Here is a 20,862-nt window from a genome sequence, read left to right on the forward strand (position 1 = left end):
CCTCAGAAAACTCACCTTGTTTATAGACAACTGATCCGTTGGGACTCGGGAACACTAACATTCTTTGCTTCTTTCCAAATCCTCACAACAATGGCCGAGTCGTCAGACTACCTCATCCTCGGCGCAGGCGTCTTCGGCGCCTCGGCCGCACTCCACCTCATCCGCGCCGAGCCCCGCGCGCGCATCACCCTCGTCGACCGCAACGCCGCCGCCGCGCCCATCCGCGTCGCCGCCTCGTGGGACTGGAACAAGGTCGTGCGCGCCGACTACGCGGACATCGAGTACATGCGGCTCGCGCTCGAGGCCAAGGAGCGCTGGGCTGCCGACCCGCTGTGGGCGCCGTTCTACCACGAGAGCGGCGCGAGCTGGGTTTCGCCGTCGGACTTTTCGCAGGTCGTAAGGGAGAATTACAAGGCGCTGGGCGTGGAGTCAGGCTTGGAGGCGCTCAGTGTGGAGCAGGCGAGGAAGGAGTTTGGAGGCGTGTTTGAGGGCGGGGATTTCACGGGGGTGAGGGAGGTGTTTGTGAATCGGAAGAGTGGATGGGGGGAGGCGAAGGAGGCGCTTGAGGCGACGATTGCGGAGGCGGTGAGGTTGGGGGTTAGGTATGTGACAGCGGAGGTTGCGAGGCTGGAGTTTGATGGCGAGGGGGCGACGACGGGGGTTGTCACGACCGAGGGGGAGAGGATCGCGGCGGGCAAGGTGGTGTTGAGCACGGGGGCGTATACGGCGCAGTTGCTGGCTGATAGCGGGAGGGCGGAGGTGCTGGCTGGGGAGAGGTTTGTGGCCGCGGCTGTGACGGAGGGGTTTGCGCCTGTGGAGGATGAGAAGCTTTACGGGGGCCCGGTTGGGATTTCGATGGTGCCGCCTGATCGGGGTGAGTAGGATATCGTGTGGGAGATGTATGTGTGACTGACGATGGTTCACGATAGGTGCGAGCAACGGCAGCGTTCCTCACTCGGGCGACAAGACGCTCAAGTTCTGGGGGCAGACCATCTTCAGGAACACGCAGCCGCACGCGAATGGGTCGCAGATTTCGCGCCCGCCGTCTGGGCCTGACTACGCCCAGCTCAACGTCCCGACGTCTCTGAGAGAGGATGTGGACTTTGCCGGAAAGAGCATCTACGGCAAGCTGAGCGACGACTGGAAGGTGGAGAACTACCGCATTTGCTGGTAATGCTTTGCTCTCCAAGCGTGATGCTGCTGAAGATTAAGATTCTAACTTTGTGTTTGTAACCAGGGAGGCCGTCTCGCCCAGCGAGGACTTCATCATCTCGCCGCACTCCGGGAGCAAGAACCTCTACGTGGCCACGATCGGCTCGTTCCACGGGTGGAAGTTTCTGCCCGTGCTCGGCAAGTATGTGGTGCAGATGCTCCAGGGGACTCTGGAGGAGAAGCTGGCCAAGAAGTGGGCGTGGGATAAGACTCTTGTTCCGCCGACTCATAGCGCGTGGCCGAGGAAGGAGCTGAGTGAGTTGAAGTAGTGGGCCTTTTTCGAACGAAGCTTGTTAGCGGTATTGTGTGAATGCTGGGTTGTTGTTGCCATTTGTGAAACTTCGGCAATTTTTGCGTGGAGACATGCTGAGAGAAACATGTGGATTTTCAACATGCTGTAGTTCTCCTCAATGGGGATTCTAGGCTGGAAGGAGACGATGCTCCGAGCCGGCAAACCCGTCCACGAGGAAGTCCTTTTGTTGGCTAGGACCTTCTCATGTGTTGTTGGGCTTCAAAACAACAACTTCACCGCGATTCAAGATACGAAGCGCCTAGAATTTAGTGCAGAGCTGTTTGACTTGCATTTCTACACGTTGGAATTCACACAAAGTCTAAACCCTCTTAGCAAAGGGTGTCTCTTATGCGAAGCAAAGTACACAAAATATCCTCCGAAAGACACTCTTCTCCCGAGTTGATATCCCAAGTCGGGCGACTTGAGTCCAGACAACACCAAATCGGGCGAAACACTCGTGGGAATTTTTGATACCCCGGCACTCAGCCCGCCACCGAAGCCAGCTAGTCGGAGACTAACGGCATAGCGCCCACACTATTACACAGCTGCACGAGTGACCTAGTGCCGGAGAAGCTAGCTACCGGGCGCCACGCCTGTCAAAAACATGCGGGCCGCTCTGCCTCAACCGTTCGAATGGCGGCCAGACCGTCCCCGGGCTCCCGTCCGCCCCGGTGGTACACATGGCAGAGTGGGTTTGGACAGAGCCTGGAATGCGGAGGAAGTGAGGTACCCCGGTCTGCTGAACTACCCATGCAATTCAGCTCCGGGATTCAGTCTCGGAGCGTGCTTTTCTCATTGCCATATCCAGTCATGAGTGTGTCCTAATTGGGTACAGCCATTACCTGTATTGGAAGACGATTCAGAGGAAGTCGGGCTTGGCGAGACCTCTGCAGCTCAGCAACTCCACTTCACAATGACTATGTGTTCTTTGCATGCTTCTGGAACCGCCGAATCGAGAATTTCACGAGAATGGATGTAAGCGAGGCATGGGGTTGAGCGAAGCGAGGTGATGGGGCTTCCTTAGCTTTCACGATGCTCAGCTGGGAGACCCTGTGTCCAAGACGGTCAGGCTTGGTGAACCTCTCTTCCTGTCAGCTGGACCATTTCCGTCCGCTTCTGGTGATATCGTATTCAAATTGGGCCCTGCTGCTTAAAGTTCATACCCGATGACAGTCTATAAAGTCAGCCCATCCCGAGGAGGATGATATTGGTCCTCACTCTCTCGACAGTCAGAACAAATAGGACCTTCCCAAGACACCAGAGACTCTACCCTTCTCCTGTCTCTCACCATAAAAAGTCTTCATCACAATGAAGTCCATTCTCCTCAACGCTCTTGTCAGCGGCATCATCGTCAGCCATGTAGCCGCCTCCCCCATGGACGAGCTTCTCGGCCGCCAGGCAACCTGCGCCCGCGACAACTGCTTCCGCGCACTCGTCGGCTCGAAGCCCGGCCCGGCCTCCGCCTCCGCAGACTGCTCCTCCTTCATGCAAGTCACCCAGACGCCCTGCCCCTCCACCGTCACCGAGACCGCGACCATCACCTCCTTCACCACCACCCTGAGCAACCCCTACCCCGGCCTCCGCAAGCTCAAGCGGGAGGAGATCGAAGCTCGCCAGGCCGTCACCACCTCCGCCTCGTCCTGCACGCCCTCGCAGAACAAGCCGAGCAGCATGCCGTCCTACATCCAGACCGCCTGCCAGTCCACCATCGGCACCCTCGTCCCAACGGCGCGCTACTCCTCCGCCTGCTCCTGCAACGGCATTACCGCCGCAACTACCACGCTCCCCGCCTCCACCGCGACCGTGACGACCACCAGCACCGTCCTCGCCGCTTACACGCCCACGAACACGCCCACACCCTTCATCCTGCAGGGCAGTGGCGACAGAAGTCTCTACGTTACCACCGACAGCGACGGCGCCCTGCGCTTAGTCCGCGACGCCTCGGTCGCCACGCCCTTCTACGTCGACAACGCCGGCCTTCTGCGCAACTACAACAGCCCGTCCAAGCTGCTCATGGACTTCTACCTCCCGGACCCCGCGACGGCCAACGATAGGGTGCTCAGCGCCGAGCAGGGCGCCGGAGGGTACCCCATCACATGCACCTACACCGGCCGCACGAACGGTGCTTACTACGGCAACTGCCAGTCGAGTGGTTCGCCTAGCGGAAACCCCGTCACCTACGGCTTTGGGTACTGCCCGAACCAGGGCGGGTTTGTGTACATGATCCCGAACAACTCCAATGTGCGCTGCGCTGGGGGTTATGCTTTCCTTGGATTTTGGTTGCAGACGTACGGTGGTAACTGAGCGGGTATTGAAGCATGGATGATGCCATTGATAGTTAAGCTTGATGTCAGCTTTTACCACACGTTTTGTTCTTATGTTTGTTGCCTAGCTTTAATCAGTAATATGATTTGAATTTATTGTAATGCAATGATAGGCCATTTCGCAGAATAAATACATGCACCCTATTGCAAAGGTTGAGCCGGCTTCTGGCCATAAACAACATGACTATATCAAAATCAGCAACGTCCTCAAGAATCATCACCAAAACAACTTACATATCAAACATCGCATGGAACGAGTTACTCTTCAGCTCCTTGCGCACAAGCGCCAGCTGCACCGCAATCTCCGTCTGCGTCTTGCCCAGCATCTCCGAGAACAGCTTCACGGACAGCGCCTCCAGCCCGTTGAGCGTCAGGATCAGGTTCATCATGCCGAGCTCGCTGTACCACTTGTCCTTGGGCCACGGGCCGAGCGGCGCGCGGATGCGGTCCGCGACGACGTTGGCGAACTGCGCGTCGCGCACCCAGCCCTCGAGCTTCGGCCCGACGCTGGGGTCGCGCCCCGTCGCGGAGCAGGCCTCCATGAAGCCGTTCATCCACTTGGCCGTCGCGGTTTCCGAGGAGTAGGTGTCGTCTTGGGAGTAGAAGGTGGTGTTGACGTCTTGGAACTCAGCCCATCCGCCCGGGGCAAGGTTGCTGATGTTGTTATTAGTTTTTTGTTCCCGCTGTTATGAGATGGATAGGTGGGAGTGTTACTCACTCGTAAATGTTCTTCATTAAATTGGGCCAGTCTTTGATCGAGGCGCCCATGTACCGGCAGAAGATGAAGTCGTACTTCTTGTGGCCGACCCAGGACTCCTCGATGTCGTCGATCTCGAACTTGACATTTGGGGGGTGCCATTCAGGCGTTATAGCGCTCAAATCAATGCCAAGAACCTGCCATTTCTTGAGTCTCGTGTTCTCGTCGGTGGGTGAGGAACGGGTGTGAATTACCTCGGCATTCTCGAAAATGTCTCCCATCTCAACAGCCCCTGACGGATTGCACGATGAGCGTATGTACCCTCTCAGGCGGAGACGAGTGTGCACTTAGACTTACAGATTCCAGTGCCGGTTCCGATGTCGAGGATACGATGAACCTTTTCCTTCTTGAGCGGGGCGCGGAAGAGAACGCTGCCCATCGCCTTGACCATCATCGCGTGCGCGAGATCAAGTCTGTCCATTTCGAACTACAGGCTCAGAAATCAGCGACATATCCGCACCATTTCCCTCTTTGGTGAAAGTCATACCTCATCGTTAGGGAATTTGTAAGCTAACCACATGAAATGTCAGCAAACTCCCATCTGTACGGTGCTTCAACTAGCAGCGAAGCAACAGACATAAGTGTACATACATCCGGGACGATACGCATGGTAGCGGCGACCATACTCAATGGGATAGTCGACGACGCTGGACGTGAGCGAAGCAGTATAGGATGAGCTGACAGATTTAGCATCATGGGAAGGCGATCGGGAGTGAGGAAAAAGGTTTCGCACATTCTCTCGTCCATTGACGATGTATCATCCGTGGCCTGGTGTTGTCAGCAATGTACTATTCCCAAAGCGCCGGTAACGACGGAGTCGTAGCGGGACTGACGTATGCCTCGTCGGCGATCTCGACCGCTTCCGCCGGCTCTGGTCGCGGCGCCGGCGGGGCTGCGGCGGCTGCAGGCGCAGGCGCAGGTGCAGGTGCGGCGACCTGTCCCGTCTCAGACTCCTCAGCCATTTTTCACAAAAAAAGATCAAATGTAACTATCACGATGATTCTCCAAATCGTGTCGTCTGTGCCGGGCGCGCGGGTTGTCGGAGTTGAGTGTCCTTTCTCGACAGATTAGCGGCGGGGTGGGATTCGTAGCAAACACCACCCCATTCTTTTTTTCTCGCGCCTCAGCAAGGATCCTCGCTGAAGACTCTGGTTCTGCAACGTCCGGAACCCATGGAGGACCTCGAGTTCTGGATTCGCTCTTTTGTCGCTAGCAGCGTCGTATTCTCCGTCCCTACATGTCGTGAACCAATCGTCTCTGCGCGCTTCGTCGCTCCGGCCGAGGGAAGTGGGGTTCCAGAGGAGCCATCGCGCGTTATCATTCAAGTCTCCCGGGTACCGTCGTGCTCCGCCTTCCCTAGATGGGCAGGCCCCGAGGTAACCCTTGATGTTGCAGTGTTGGAGAATTTAGTTGTGGTGAGGTCTTGAATTTCGCTGGCAATGCATAGATATCCATAGAGTCAAAGTTTCTGCACACTTTTGGTCCTTAAAACGGCTACAATGAACGACTAGTAAGCGGAATCCAGTGGCGAATAAATGCAATTGGTGGCGTTCTTCTATCAACTGAGATACCAGAAGAAAGTAATAAAACCAGAATAATTGGCATCCAGGACGTTCTTTCATCAAACGTCCCAACTCAACTAACGCAATGAGCCTCACGGGCACGAATGCCATGGAGCGGATGTTACTTGCAGCGTTGCAGCATGCTTATGAGTGGATCTCGCAACCTATTGCTGGTCGACTGTGTTCAAATCCAGTTCATAAGAAGAGTTTGCAGTAGATGTGTCCCCTGTTTCTGAGTGGACCACTTGGGCGAATTCCGGTGCAGCCTGTCGTTGGGGGAAGATCGAATGTGTACTCAAGGCGATGCTATTGCGACGCGAGAGGCTTGCTGACATTGCCGGCGTGTGTAAAGACGTCCCTGACCGTGGTGTTGCTGCTTTAGACGCCGCCTTGGATGCCGCCTTCAAAAGTCGGTTTTTCTGTCGCTTCGCCTTATCACCCTTTTTGTCAAATTCGATCACTTGCTCGTTGCTCGCTCCATCTTGCACCGCTTGATTCTTGACGTCTTGCACGCTCTCTGCGTCCCAGAGGTTGTCAGCAATGCCGTGCTATGAGCATGTGTGGACACTTGGATAGCGACCAACCTCGACTGATGATATGTCTCATGATAGGAAGAGAAGCTTCCGAGAAGTGCTGCTGCGCCATTTCGCCAAATACCCACTTGCTCCCCAGGACAACATCAAATGGCAACGAGCCGTCGTGAACAAGAAAGCTTGTAGTTGAGGTTTTGGCCTGGTTTTCAGAGAACCAAGTGACTGAGGCGCGGCCGACAGGCTTGAATGGTAAGGGATCCTTGCTTGCACCGATGAAGTAGCCAAGATCGCCAGCTAACTCTAATTTGACACCAGCTTTCTCCAGAATAACCAGGCTGATCCAGTTAGGTCGACTCCCAGTGTCGATTTTGACCTGTGATACCACGGCTCCGGAATCCTGGACTGGAATGACAAAGGGGAATGTCATGTGATCTTTGTTAAACCTGGCACGGCTTCCCAGAGATATACGCAGGAGCCTTCGTAATTCTTCGAGTTTTCGCTCTTTCTGTTCTGATGACCACTCTGGGTGGTCCTCAGAAATCCTCTTCTCCGCCTCCGAGAGTTCTTCCTCTGCGCTTCTACCCTCACCGATTCTTTGCTCCATGGATCGAATAATTTCCAACATTTTATTATTCTCCGTGGCAGACTGGCCTGATAGCTCAAAGAGTGCTCGCAGCTGATCATCCATTTGTCTTAGAGTCATCCTGTCTGATAGTTAGCATCCTTATCAAATTTCCCTCTTCGATCTCTCCATGCACTCACTTTTGGTCCAAATTATGTAAACGTTGCTCTAATATCTCAAGCGTATGCGCAATCTCGCGAAGTGCCGCCACATCTTTGGATTCACTCGTAATGACCCAGAATTTGTCATCCTCGAGTTTCTGTTGAAACTGGGTGATGATAGGGATGATGTCGGTGATGTTTTGGAACTCTTTGATGATAAAATTTCCGATCTCATCATCAAGACGCTCCCTTAGAGGGCTACTCCTGTGATAAAAAGACTGGAGCATACCCATGGACGATTCAATTCTTCGCAAGACAGCTCCTGTCGGCGAACTTGATAGCTTGCGATGTTTGTCCACTTTCCGGATCGACGCTGTCGCCTGTGTGACCGTGCTTATGACACCTACTAGAAGGCCGGTGACGGAAACTGGATCCATAGTTCTGACTGCGTGATCTAACTTTCTGACGGTTTGTTTTTTGCCGCGTCAGCAGATGTTGTCGACCGCAGCAGCCTCGCCAGCGAAGTGAACATCATACGCCCGCATTTCAGGTACGCATGCATTAAGACCTAAAGGCACGTGATGCCTCTGCTCATCTGCTGTGTAACATGACCCATGTACCAACAAAACATTGTTCCTTCGAAGTCGCGCCCAGTGTCCCTCGACACCTTCCATCTATGAATGCGGTTCCATTCAACGAGCGTTGTGCAGCTGCAATGCAGAATTCGACGAAATATTCCAAAGGTCTACTCCATACCACCATTTGCGATCACTGAAACACTGCTGAGACTGCCATGCAGACATTATTTTAACTCGTTGAAGAGTGACAACTATGGCGTATTCGGCGGGAAACTCAGACGATGGATATGGAAGACTGGCTCAGCTCCTTGCGCAGTCTCACGAATATGCCATATTTCGCAAGTTTGAGTGGCTTAACATGATGAATCTTCTCCGACTTCAGGCGGAACTCCAGCATATGGAACAGCAGCTAGTGGAGGTGAGAGCAGAAGATAAGGACCCTGATGACGACTCAGAAGTTCGGAGGTCCTACGGCATTAATTTCAAGGCCATGAGGGACAATGCCGAGGACGGAGATTCGGAACAATATGACTTGCTTTTGGAAATCAGTCCAAAGTTAGACGAATACAGTAAGACAGTCGTCGTTCTCGTCCCTCCAGTGATACTGTCAATGTTTGTTGCTGATTTCGTCCAGACAAAGCACTGCAAAACATCGCATTCTTGCACAAGACTGTTCAACCGTCTGAGGCTGAAGTAGAATTCCTCAAACTCTGGCTCCAGCGAGATAAGATGGGAGAGGGGTTTCTTCGACGTTCTGGCATTGAAGCAAAGGTTTGGGATGATCAGAACGCGGAAGATCTTCTGTCTGTTGGGGGTTCCCCATCAGATAGATTCACGAACTTCATGCACGGTCCAGTCATTGATTTCTACCATTTCGTCATCGGGAGATTTACCAAGGGAAGACTCTAGCTTCCACGATTCAGTGCCATCAGGCTAACATTCAAATAGTCTCAGACCAAGGTTGTACAAGATGGCATCAGGACATATGACCAAAGAAAGCTCAAGAGAGCTGGCGACATTCTTGTAGCAGCTCTATCGGCGGCTCTCCCAACACTTGTGATATTGGTTCTGTATTTTGTAAAGAATATGGTATATCGCATGGGGCTTGTGATCGTTTTTACCACCATATTTTCGGTGGCGTTTGCGATGTTCACAGGAGCGAAGAAAGCGGAAGTGTTTGCTGCAACTGCAACGTTTGCAGCTGTCGAGGTGGTCTACATTGGAAGTGTTTCCTCCAGCGACCCAGTCTGTGTCTGTTCTTCTGGTTGATGGATTGTTGTCATGGCACCAATGTCTTCATTTGACGCGTCCTTCATCTTCACTGCCCAGTTTCCTTCCGTTGCGAACTCACAAAATGTAATTTCCCTACCGAATGCAGCGGCTTTGGCAATATTCCCAGTCATTATCGTTTCAGCGCCACGACACTAATCTGGGTAATAATAAGCACATTTTACTACATACGTCAAGTCTGTCTAAATGAATTCGACAAATGTAGCTCGGCAGAGACCACCGCGCTAGACATGGTGGATAACCCCAATCGTAAGATAGACTCGTAAGAGATACATCAATGATCTGCTTGAACATATGTGGTGGCCTCACTGAGTAGACGTCAATCGAAGGGACAGGCCGTGACCAGCAATTGTGGTTCTTAGCTGAGTGTGTAGGGTTATTGGTGTGACTTTTGTCAACAAGAGGATGAAACTAACGTAAATATATTACTGTTACGAAGAATATTGGATGTCTTGAGGCGGATTGATCGTTGAGGCTGTTAGTCACTAACGACAAGGCCTCAACCCAGGGGCGTACCCAATTCTGAAATCTCTACACTCTTGTCCTTCCAACACTCCTTGCTAGGGATTAAGACAATCCCATCATACGGCTCAGGGTCCGCCAAAGAAAAAAATCCAGTCGTGGACGTCACGAAGCGCCCTCCAGCACACAGAACTCCAATAACGCCCTGAGCACAGCATGGCGGGAAACCACTCGACAGGTCCCTTCACTCTCAGAAGGACATCACCCTCATCCAAAGTCCAGTCATAATGAATGTTGCAGCTGGCACACCGAACACCATGCGACGCCGTGCTAGCCATGAACATTCCAACAGCAGCCTCGTCCTTGGACAGCACCTGCAGGCAAGCGCAGCAGTCGGTTCTTTGACGTGGGCGCGGGTGCCCGTAGCACCGCTGCACTGCACCCGTCGACTCGCGGAAGCACACGCAACGTCGTCTGCAGAACGGCTTCATCAGGATCTCCTGTGGCGACCGAGTGTGCGGACACAGCAAGCTGTCGATCCTCCTCAGGCCCTGTCGGAGCAGGTCCATGGTTACGACTTGTCCCTCTGTCAAAGTCGCGACCTTGATCGTCCAATCGTTGTTGATCGTCCAATCGCTGTTCACCGGCGGCCATCTCTGATACATCTTCGGCGGTTCCTCTCCTCCTCTGATCCCCAAGACGTCCCAGCACTCGTCGCTTCGAAAGACGACCTGACGCGCATCGCCACGGTGGGAAATGCCTGGCAGGCGACAGGCCTCGGAGACTATCGATACGTGGCGGTGCGGACAGGTCTGGTCAGATCGCAAAAGTTTGATGATATTCGATCTGTGTCCAAGGAGCGCATGATGATGGAAACCAAGGGGGGCTCCAGGTACGATGTTATCTTGCTTGTCTCTGAGCACGTAATGAAAATATCTGAAGGAGAAGTCGTTGAAAAAAGACCGCGTCAGAGAACATGCCTGCCGTGCCATATACATGCTAGGCGCATCCAGGCATTTCATGACATAGAGAAGAATCTCGGGTGGTAGTTGATAGATGATGGAGTTTTCCTTGTTTTCGTCCCATTTAGCCTTGTAGATTGTGCTGTATCCGGTGCAGAAACACCCCTCTTCCGGAGACGGAGTGTGTTTGCGGTATCTGACAATCGCGTGTCCAGGTTCAGACGGCGCCATGGTGGGATAATGATAGAAGTTGACAGGGAATATTGACAAGAAATAATGAGGCAACGAGTGTGAATGGGAATGAAGTGGGTATTGAATATTAGCTCGAACTCAGAGAGGTGTCTGAAAACTCTACGGGCGGATAGGGACAACGACGACGGGGCACGACAACGAGGACAACGAGGACGACGACAAGGACGACGACGAGGACGACGACGAGGATAACGACAGCGAAAACAACAGTAGTAACAATAACAATACTAATGGCGACGATGACAGAGGTAATTAAAGAAATAGAAGTAGAGATTTTAGAAGATACGACTGTTAGAATGATTAGTCGATAGGTACCGAGTGCCCGCCCAGATAGCAACACTCAACTTTGCATCCAGTCTACAGTGACACTCAGCCATTGAATTGAACCATGAAATCCACGGAATTGATTGGCATTTTTCATGATGCAGGTCCCGAGATGGTGGATAAATCGCGCCTTGGCATAGTATAATTAGATGAGCGAGTTTGGGGACTTAGTCGATGATCTGGCCTGGCTGTAAAAGGCTGTAGGCGTCTCTTGTCATTATCAGATGCTCTCCACTTGTTGTACAAGAGAGGTGCTCAAGGAAGCCTTTGTCGAATTATTTTGAACTAGGTGGGGTATTATTGATAAAGCTAACTCCCGAATTTGAATGCACTTTTATAGCCCACCGGTCCGAAGATATGAGCGACCAGTGAGGTTCTCAGGTATCGGTAAGCCTGCCGGCGACCTCCTGAGCCTCCCCGCAGAAACCATAAGGTTAGCTCCGCAAGGTCCCCCAAAACGAAAAGGTTTGTCGCCGTCATGCGAATAAGAAACTATGATCAAGAAACACATGTCCACGATTCCCTGTGCATAAGTAACTTGTTGGCTTGAGCTACCGCAGCATTTCTCGGCAGAGCTTCAGTCGGTCGCTAGCTTCCCGCAGCAACTCCGAATGGGACTGCTCGAGGCTCGTCTTCAACAAGTCGAGGAGTTCTGGCAGTCTCTCATTCAGGTCCATCGCTGATTCATCGTTCAACTCGTCCAGGGTGGCAAAGTGGGCTAGGTACCTGGCGATCTCGCTGTACCGTCCAGGTGGGGCATTCTTATTTGGGATGCCAAGTGCTTGAACAAACGACCAGATGGTCAGCGCTGCGTAGTACATGATCCACGGCCGATGTGGATCGGGTTCTGTGCGGCATGAATAGAACACTGAAACCGGCTCAGGAAGTGAACCGAAACTACTTGTTCGTCGTTTGGGTCCTCTTTGGTCCACAAGGACGCGATAGAGAAGTTTGAAAGAATGGAGAACGGCCTGTCGTGTTGAGGCTGCGTTGGACCAGGTCCTCATCCGCGCAACGGCATTGGAGTGATCCCGTGTGGAAACCTTACGTCCAACCAAACGCTTGGCGCCGGCATATACCTGGCAGTCGACAATGTCAACGTGAAGGCTGATGTATGCTAAGTGATAGAGTGCAGCGGCTGAGTGAATCGGACCATTGGGGCTCGATGGTTGACCTGGTGCATCAGGTGTGTCGTTCGCACCGACGGCCTTGTCGAAGCTCTCCTTCCATTCGTCAAAAGCCCGCAGCAAGATCTTCTTCCAGCCGTCGTGCGTCTCAGTGCTCGGTGTGCGCAGGTCAAGCCACTTGAGGTGAGATTCTCGATGGGACAGATGCCACCCAACACTCAGCAGGCCTGACATGATGATCATCCGTCCGAAGGTGTGTGTTTTTACCTCTTGGCCGTGGAGAGCGCTCTTCAGTCCGTCAAGAAAGGAAACCTGCTTAATGCCGTACATGCGGTAGTTGCCATCGAGCTGGCGGAAGACGTCAGGAGTGGCAGCTGTCCAAAGAGCATCGTCACAAGGCAGCGGAAGTCGGATCTCATGAGGCGCCATGTCCGCTGTATGCCCAAACATGGCTGCGTGGATGATGTCCAGCATGAAGGCAGCAAATACGACGCGATGCATCGCTTCCGACTCAGCCCATCGTACCCACCACGTCCTAGAGTCCAATGATGCTGTATCATTCGAGGTGGGGGCTTGTTCTTCTGGCGGGGATTCACTCCCCGCTCTTCCAATAAGAGGGCTACCTCTTCTCAAGAGGGTCAAGGTGGCGGAGTGATAGATGTGGGCTCGCTCATGGAATCGCCTTGACGAGAACATCTTCTCGTAGAACTCCAGGAGTAGTAGTGACTGTGCAATTGCCAGACCGACCGGCGGTGATGCCTCTTCAGCTGTGAGGATCTCCCAACGAACACTGGAGATAACGACATCAGCAAAGCCGCCGTATTGCTCCAGGTTTCCTGTCGAGTCTCTGCTGCTCAAAGACGCCGCTCCTAGCGCAATCATGACCATTAGTAGGAAGATGGAACATCGATTTGCTGCGAATGTCGGTTGATGGACAATGGGTAGCCTTGGTGAAACGTTCTTCCAGTACTCCTGTAAACAGTCGCGCATCATGTCGAGGTTCAGTGCGGGCAGATCTCCACCACTTTCTTGCACCAAGTTGATGATGCGATGCTCGTATTTCGGTTGTTTCTGACGAAAGACCTGCAGCCATCTCAAGACTTCCTGGCGTCGGTGTTCACCAATGAGTTCATCGCTGACATCGACTTGCCTTGGCGGTGTCGGGTCTAGTTGTGAACGGCTGGTCAAAGACTCATAGTCATAGTGAATATTGTTGTTGAAGGTCGATTCCAAGCCTCCCTCGAGGAAAGGGAGGTTTGCGACGCCATTGAAATCGCTGAAACTTGCTTGAGGGTCGAACAACCAGACGGCAAAGTTCTCTCGGGATAGTGCTTCATCCGATTGAAAGTCCATTGCATTGAAAGACGGCATTATCGATGATTCTGCGGGTATCGGCGGCTGGTCCCGGCCGAATAGATCGGATTTCGGGCGCATCATGTTGACGGAGATATCGTCTATTGAGGGCCATGTTGATGGTTGGCCAACTCTGGCTGTTAATGATGCATTAGGTGCGCCCGTTGTAGGCGTTGGGGTGGCGTTAGAGTCGGGAGTCAGCAGGATGGCCGCATCGTGCGGACCGGCCGACGACGATGGCTGTACTGGCTGAGGGAATACCGGTCGGGCGGGAACAGCAGCCGTTGGCGACGACACAGCGACGCCAGGCAGGCCGTTAGAGGCGGCGGAAGTGCTGAAACTTGGTGCACGATTACGGGGGATATATGAAGATGAATGTCGCTTCTTGTGTCGGCTCAACAAGTCAGCTCGAACGAACTTTTGGTCGCATCCCGGCACGTCGCAAATGAAGATCTCTTTAGGGTTGTCTGCGAGTCGCGTCAATTGACTTGTCCTTGGCACATCTAAGACGCGCAGGGTGAGACCGCGCATCGAGTTCAAAGCTTCTTACGGTTCAGTTGATGTCTCTGCAGATGCTCCGCCCTTGAGTACAACTTCTCGCACCCCGGATGGTCGCACACGAATCGTCGAGGTGCGCCCTTTCGGCTGGCGCGTTTGTAGTTGCCAGCAACGCCATGCTGGGTTGGAGAAGGGTGGCTCGCCATGAACGGTGGCTATGGGGACATGGTCGGTTGCAGGGGATTGCTCGTCGTGGCTGAGGCAGCCTTCGCTTGGGAATTGTCGTCGTATCAATGCGCAAGCAACGTCGGACACGGTGGAGTCGGCATCGGTGAGGACACGGTGAGGTGCGCCGCCAGTTGAAGTTGTGTCGATGGAAATCGTAGAAATTGGGGACGAGGTGAGATGAGATTGGCAAAGTTCCGCCTCAGGCGGCTGGGTCAACGCGGGGAATGGGCGAGCTCCCCCAAAGAGTGCCCCCCCTTCCCCACACATCTCGGCCGTCCTTTCCCTGAAAGAATGATGGGGGAGACACGAAATCGGCCAACTGGAACGAGGAAAGTGGACCCCCACGCGTCGCTCCTGCAGCAAAAATGACAGTGCCGCACGGTCCATTGGCGTTTTCAACTGTGCGGGGGATTCTTCTGTCACTCACTATTCTCCCATCTCACTCACTCACTCACTCTCACTCCCACTCCAGATGCAACTCATCCGTTTAACCGCCAAAGCCATACTGTTACAGTTTGACGCAGCTCTTTCATAATGTGACAGACTCGATGAAGCCCAAAACCCCAATTCCGTTTAGCTATAATAACAGTATATTTACACATTCCTCAGTCGACCAGCGATCCTCTTCAACGCAGTATCCTCCTTTTCGGCTTTTTGGAAATCACGCCGATGAGCCTCGGCGGTAGGCCCGACAATTTCCAACAACCGAATATACGGCATCCCAAGCCGTCCACCCGACACTCCGGTCTTGCGATCATACCGCCCGTTTCGCACCGCAATGTTGTCGTCCGTGTACGCCGCCAACTCCTCCGGCACCCCGTCATCCCTAGTCTGATGTTCCAACACCTTGATCAAGTCGACCAGTACGGCTTTCGCCGGCAGTTTCATATCAAAAATCTCCAGCGCCCTCGTCGTGTGCCGGATGTCATGCGTCACAACACACATGGCCGCATAATCCGCCGACAGCTCATCAATAATCCCCTGCGCCTTCTTCATCGCATCGTCGCTATACAGCTCAAAGGTCTGGTTCGAGTCCACCCGCATATACCACGGCTCTGGTCGCAATTTCTTGTTGCACTTGGTCCCTTCCAGCATCCGGATTGTTCGTCGACAGTGTTGTCGCATAGGCTTCTTGTCATCACCGACCGATGATGGCCAGGTGGGCTTGTCGGCTGGTGACATAGTATCCAGCTGGAGTGATGGCATGAGCGTGTATTGACGACATTTGTATTCTTCCGAAAAGTTAAAGGTAAGAAACACCACCTGTTCGCCGCTCCAGCAGTCGGCCATTTTGGCATTTTCGACGGCACACTCTTCGTGACGCCGTAACTGAGGCTCCGAGAGAAAACGGGGTTTGAAATTCGCCATGGCTCCAAACTAAGTAATTAATCTCTGTAATTCGTTGATGCACAAGGCAAACAGAGAGAAACTGTCATTAGACTTTTGTACAAATCCGGGCATTAATGATGTCCCGCCATCTCACCAAGCAAGCTGCCTTGCGAGGAGGTTCAAGCCCGTGCCCGGTGACTCACACCGAGCCGTCGGGTGTGTGCATCGAATCGCCACGTTCAGCTATCCAAAGAGAAGCAGCTTTATGAGCATACTTTAAGCTTACCATTTAATTCGTTTAGCGGTACTCCGTCATTTAAAGTTTGGGGTTCGGGATTCCGCATGTCGTAGTCAGCGGCACCTCCGCCACAAATGACGCTAGGATCAATTGGAACGATGACAGATACAAGAGGGACGTGTTATTGATCGGGACGGCAAAAGGGAAAAACAGACATAGCCCGGCGACGTGCGTAGAAACACATGCTCGAATAGTGCGAGTGTGGAGTTTTGAAGAGCACACCGTACACGTCAGCATAGGTTGCGCGGCACAATGTCTCTGAAATAGTCGATTGTTCTAAGTTCTAAATACTGCGACGAGGTATTGCTTCCAGCCTCAATGCGGCAGTCCTGAGCACGAGCTTAAGTCAGTTCAAGTAAGGCAAACAGGAAGCACAACACTTACCATAGGAAATGATATGCTCTCAAGGCAAAAGACATGTGCAACCGCTGGAAATGTTGATGCAGCTAGGTTCTCCGGGCTGCTTCCTGCAGTTAACGCTGCCGCAGAAGTCTCCGCTGCACGACGCCGCGTACGCTGCGGCGGCGTAAGCCAGAAGGGTAATAGCGATGGATTTGACGTGCATGTTGATCTTCGTGAAACGGAAGAAGGTTAACGATAGTTTTTAAATAATCAAACTTTGGGTGGAAAGCGATAGAATAATGAGATGAAAATGAGATGAAAAATTTGAGTCACTGAGGTTCTTTTGCTTTGCCTTTTATCGTCGCCTCCAAATGCTCTGATGTGCCCTTGACGGAGCTGTCCGCAGTCTTCCGGCGGGCCATTGTACCAACCCACCGGCGACTTTACGATGGTCCGAAACTAGGTAGATCTACAACTTAATAGCAACCTGAAACTGTTCATCCGGAGTCCAGACGGACTCCAGACGGCTTAAAAGCTTATTACACCAATCAGCCTTCGCCGTACGACCCTAGGCCGGGTAAATTACAAAACGACCCAGGCTTGGAGCATGAGTCGCAACACATAGACGTACCTATGGTCAGTAAGAGGCGGGTCAGAAACTACGAGTCACGATACGTTGCACTAGTGAGAGACATGCACTAAATAGCGTACGAAGCCACGTGAAACTCAGTCGCACTGTCAGTTGATACAAATGATTTAAGCTAGTTCGGTATGAAATTACCAGATCCGTTCAAAGGAGCCCGCTCGCGGTTACTTCGGGCCTCTCGGAAAGACCCAAATGACTCTCGTCTACATCTAGGCGTTCACTTGAATTCGATTGATTAATTGTCCTCTGATTCGTCTCCTGACGACGAATAACTGTCTTCTGATTTGTCTCCTGACCACGGATAATTGTCGTCTTCTTCCCATCTATGAGACTGGTCACCGCCCCAGATTTCATACTCATATCTATACTCAAATCGATGTTCGTATGATATTTCAAACTTTTGCTTCTGAGAGCGATCTGCAGCGTAAGAACGTTCGCTGAAGAAAGCCGCCTCCTCTCGAGCCGGTGGCAGAGCTTGTATTACATCGCCAGGGGCAAGGTCTGTACTGCGGAACTCTGTTGTGAGACCTCGCGACGTGTGTTGTCTGGCCGTGATGTCCCATTCGTTCTCGATAATCTCCGATATATCAAACTCCCGGTTCATACTCCACGCAGCATGAGCTTTCTTGTTGTCGACGGTGTAGCAAAAGTGGCCCGCATTCCGTGCTCCTGCATCTTGTCCTCTAAACCAAAGTTCAAATTGCTTGATCTCGGGCATTCCTCGAGCGACTTTAGCCAGATTCATCATCATGTCGGCATGATCTTCCACGGCTAGTCCTAGACCAAAGAAGGTCATCGACAGATGTTGAAGAAATGGCCACCTTAACAAGACCAATCGTGGACCTTTGAGAAGACTTGCGTCTATAGCTTTTGAGCAACGAAAGGTCCTGAGTTGATGCCTGGCGCTGAGAAGAGATGTTCTGAAAACTGTCGACGGACGATACCAGTATCCTTGCTCGTCCATGTCACGAACGGTGAGTGATTCTACGGCAGGCGGCAGGAAGTCCCAGCGCTCGTATTGTATCGAGCGGTTGCGACCAATCCGCTCTTGGTACCCGTACGATATCTCTTTCAAGTGATCTGATCCTTTCATGGCCGAGCATAGATATGACAAGAGTCCTCGATAGGAACAACACCGACATCTGTCGCAGTTGAATTCCAGATGTCGGATAGAACGGACGCAGTGAACTGTCTGTGGGTTGCCCTGAGCGAGTTTACTTCCCAGATGATTCAGATGATGGCCGCATGACTGCTCCTCGTGGATGTCCAGGTCGAACGATGCGTCGCGCCCCCAACCGGCCATTGTGTCGAAGAAACCGTCCATCACATCGGCGAAGTCAGCCCCCAGTCTCATCCGCCGCCGTGGGTAATCGACAATAGTCGTGAAGCTCGATAGATCCACGTCTATCACAAGGCGTAGCTTCTTCAAACATAGCAGTCGCGAGCCTCGAATGTTGTTGGCCAGGGTGTCAGGGGTGATGGCGCCGGACAGAATGCTGGCGTTCGTCAGACGGAAGGTCACCTCGGCAAACATATAGGGCTCGAGAATCTGGTTCCATAGTTTGCAGACTGCCGCAAGTGGAGCTAACGGGGAGCCATCCTTCTGGACTACCACATACTCAAGAATCTGCGTGGCTAACTCGCGGGGTAGGTCGTCCCCTGTTACCCTGGTTTCTGATAGCTGCCTAGAATCCTTTGAGTTTTGCGGTTCGGAATGAGCCAAACCTGCCGTATGAGGGCTATGGCTTCCGCTAAGAGACATGCCGACTTCAGCATCATGCTTCTGGGCGGTGACAGTGGGGTTGGAAAGGTTTGTGATGTAGCTCAGTGACGATGATAGGCACATCTTGGTGTTAAAGTAACGGAATGATTGGTTGTCATGGTATAGAAAAACTCCAAAGGCAGCTGGCAGCCCTTTATATCCTCCATAGCATAGCTATAGAGGTTTCTACGTGCTCCATCCTGGTCCTCGTGTATGTCTCCGCCAGCTTCATACAGGTTAAAGTGACAGAATACACGCACAGACCCAAAGAGCACAAATGTCCGCCAGATTTCAAAACTTTGTTATCGAGAAAAAATGGTCCACAGAGGTGATCTCTTTATCCATTTCGAAGAAAGAAAACGAACCCGAACGCTGCTCGATGACTTCGGTTCTTCTTCCTTTTCTCAACACCGTGCAAGTTGATCAAATCTCGTTTCGGACAATCTTTATCCCAACCAGCAATGGCGCACACCGAAACCAACACAGGCCTGCGCCAGGCTCGCTACCAAATAACAAACAGAACAAGCAACGATAACTCAGCCATTCTACAACTACCCGTGGAGCTCGTGCTGCAGATAATCGAACACCTCGGGATAATCGATAAGGCGGTTCTGTCAAGAACTTGCGCTTCGTTCCGGAACTTTCTCGATACGGACTGGGCACCTATATCCCGCGAATGGTGGGAATACGAGAAGGTCTGGTTAAGAATCGTCCACGATATGCCAAACCACTGGTTCTGCTACTCTTGCCACAAGATAGAACCCATCAACCGAAGATATGTGCCACATAAACAATGGACACCATCTTGTCAAAGAAACAATCGTAGGGCTAGCCTCAGGGCACTCGATCCGTATCAGATGCGCTCGGAGCATGCGCACATGGCCTTGAAGCTTTCTCGCCTCGGAAACATCAACGATGGATACCTCAAGAAGATTATGGCATCGTTCAGCATATATCGCCGCGCCCTGAAGGGCAATTGTCTCCGGCACTACCGCGCCGTGCCAAAGATCGTCGATGGAAATTTTCTTCTGCAGAAGCAATGGACATTCCAGAGCATCTTCGATAGCCGCGGTTGCAAGTATTCCTGGAACGAGGAAATGTTTGCCATCAACAAGCAACTGGAGGGAATTCCGCTCGTCTGCCCACACTTGGGCATTGCGCACAGTTTGAATGAGAAACATTATCTCGACTGGGAAAGACCAAACAAATTATGGGAGCCCGAATTTGAGGCCGACTTCCGGTCTGCTATCGAATATGTCGGGCACGGCTTCAGCAACAGTTGCTATAAGTGCGCAGTGGAGTACACAATATGGTGTCCTGATCAGTATACGGTAGTTATTCGCTCTTGGTACGTTGAGGATAACCTGTGGTTAGAAGACCGGAATCATTGCAGATATGGGAAGCCCTCCATCAGGAGTATATACAGCAAATAACGTGGATCTTCCACTTCAAAATATGAAACTACGTACTATAACGTTGATAACGATGCTCTGTTGGGCCTGGATGTAAACTCACCTTACTCGATTGTCACATCCAGTTTAAGTGTCTCGTGAGGAATTTTGATATTTTGAGGACTGTTGCCATACTTTGTCCAACCGTAGGAGGAAACAGCAAAACTTAGGCTGCGCGTCTACTGCGACTAATCAAATGAGCACAGAAGATGCATTACCAACACATTGCAGTCTCAATGAGGACAAGATAGCTACCTGCGCTAATCACTGAATCTCTGAAAGCTTACCGCCGATCTCGAATTCGTCAACCTGAATCCCAAGGCCAACCACTCTAGGCTCTGCTCGGCTGTGATGTTCACAACCAGAACAATTGCCTGTGGGTCTATTCAACCTGGAGCGTATACATCAAAGTTTCCGCCACATTATCCAACCAAAGACGCATAGGTGGATAGCCTATTGGTTCTCAAGGTTGGTGCTGTCTCACACAAATGCTTCCAACTTTTGCACTGTAGGCCTGCAAATATGTAATAAACTCTATTCCGCAATCGGAGATTGAT

General features: G+C 52.2%; 8 protein-coding genes across 8 annotated transcripts; 4 read left to right on the forward strand and 4 right to left on the reverse strand.

Moving 5' to 3' along the window:
• Positions 1-90: 90 nt before the first annotated feature.
• On the forward strand, positions 91-1,481 carry GCG54_00000681 (L-saccharopine oxidase; the record flags this gene model as incomplete). The annotated part of the gene is made up of 3 exons (XM_045400815.1): positions 91-874; positions 930-1,170; positions 1,238-1,481. The coding sequence occupies 3 exons, from the start codon at positions 91-93 to the stop codon at positions 1,479-1,481; spliced, it is 1,269 nt and encodes a 422-aa protein (XP_045263488.1).
• Positions 1,482-2,812: 1,331 nt separating this feature from the next.
• Positions 2,813-3,808, forward strand: GCG54_00000682 (uncharacterized protein; the record flags this gene model as incomplete). The annotated part of the gene is made up of 1 exon (XM_045400816.1): positions 2,813-3,808. The coding sequence occupies one exon, from the start codon at positions 2,813-2,815 to the stop codon at positions 3,806-3,808; it is 996 nt and encodes a 331-aa protein (XP_045263489.1).
• A 161-nt stretch (positions 3,809-3,969) lies between these two features.
• GCG54_00000683 (uncharacterized protein) lies at positions 3,970-5,547 on the reverse strand (the record flags this gene model as incomplete). The annotated part of the gene is made up of 8 exons (XM_045400817.1): positions 3,970-4,012; positions 4,063-4,482; positions 4,547-4,817; positions 4,883-5,012; positions 5,073-5,095; positions 5,177-5,262; positions 5,319-5,353; positions 5,419-5,547. 8 exons carry the CDS (start codon positions 5,545-5,547, stop codon positions 3,970-3,972), a joined length of 1,137 nt encoding a protein of 378 aa, XP_045263490.1.
• A 2,687-nt stretch (positions 5,548-8,234) lies between these two features.
• On the forward strand, positions 8,235-9,250 carry GCG54_00000684 (uncharacterized protein; the record flags this gene model as incomplete). Its single annotated transcript, XM_045400818.1, has 3 exons — positions 8,235-8,550; positions 8,616-8,857; positions 8,930-9,250. 3 exons carry the CDS (start codon positions 8,235-8,237, stop codon positions 9,248-9,250), a joined length of 879 nt encoding a protein of 292 aa, XP_045263491.1.
• A 2,572-nt stretch (positions 9,251-11,822) lies between these two features.
• On the reverse strand, positions 11,823-14,455 carry GCG54_00000685 (uncharacterized protein; the record flags this gene model as incomplete). Its single annotated transcript, XM_045400819.1, has 2 exons — positions 11,823-14,218; positions 14,302-14,455. 2 exons carry the CDS (start codon positions 14,453-14,455, stop codon positions 11,823-11,825), a joined length of 2,550 nt encoding a protein of 849 aa, XP_045263492.1.
• Positions 14,456-15,071: 616 nt separating this feature from the next.
• Positions 15,072-15,767, reverse strand: GCG54_00000686 (uncharacterized protein; the record flags this gene model as incomplete). The annotated part of the gene is made up of 1 exon (XM_045400820.1): positions 15,072-15,767. One exon carries the CDS (start codon positions 15,765-15,767, stop codon positions 15,072-15,074), a length of 696 nt encoding a protein of 231 aa, XP_045263493.1.
• Positions 15,768-17,953: 2,186 nt separating this feature from the next.
• On the reverse strand, positions 17,954-18,938 carry GCG54_00000687 (uncharacterized protein; the record flags this gene model as incomplete). Its single annotated transcript, XM_045400821.1, has 2 exons — positions 17,954-17,997; positions 18,032-18,938. 2 exons carry the CDS (start codon positions 18,936-18,938, stop codon positions 17,954-17,956), a joined length of 951 nt encoding a protein of 316 aa, XP_045263494.1.
• Positions 18,939-19,315: 377 nt separating this feature from the next.
• On the forward strand, positions 19,316-20,287 carry GCG54_00000688 (uncharacterized protein; the record flags this gene model as incomplete). The annotated part of the gene is made up of 1 exon (XM_045400822.1): positions 19,316-20,287. The coding sequence occupies one exon, from the start codon at positions 19,316-19,318 to the stop codon at positions 20,285-20,287; it is 972 nt and encodes a 323-aa protein (XP_045263495.1).
• Between the last annotated feature and the right edge of the window lie 575 nt (positions 20,288-20,862).

Source organism: Colletotrichum gloeosporioides (genome assembly GCF_011800055.1).
Source record: "Colletotrichum gloeosporioides strain Lc1 chromosome Unknown consensus_50, whole genome shotgun sequence".
Lineage (NCBI taxonomy): Eukaryota > Fungi > Ascomycota > Sordariomycetes > Glomerellales > Glomerellaceae > Colletotrichum > Colletotrichum gloeosporioides.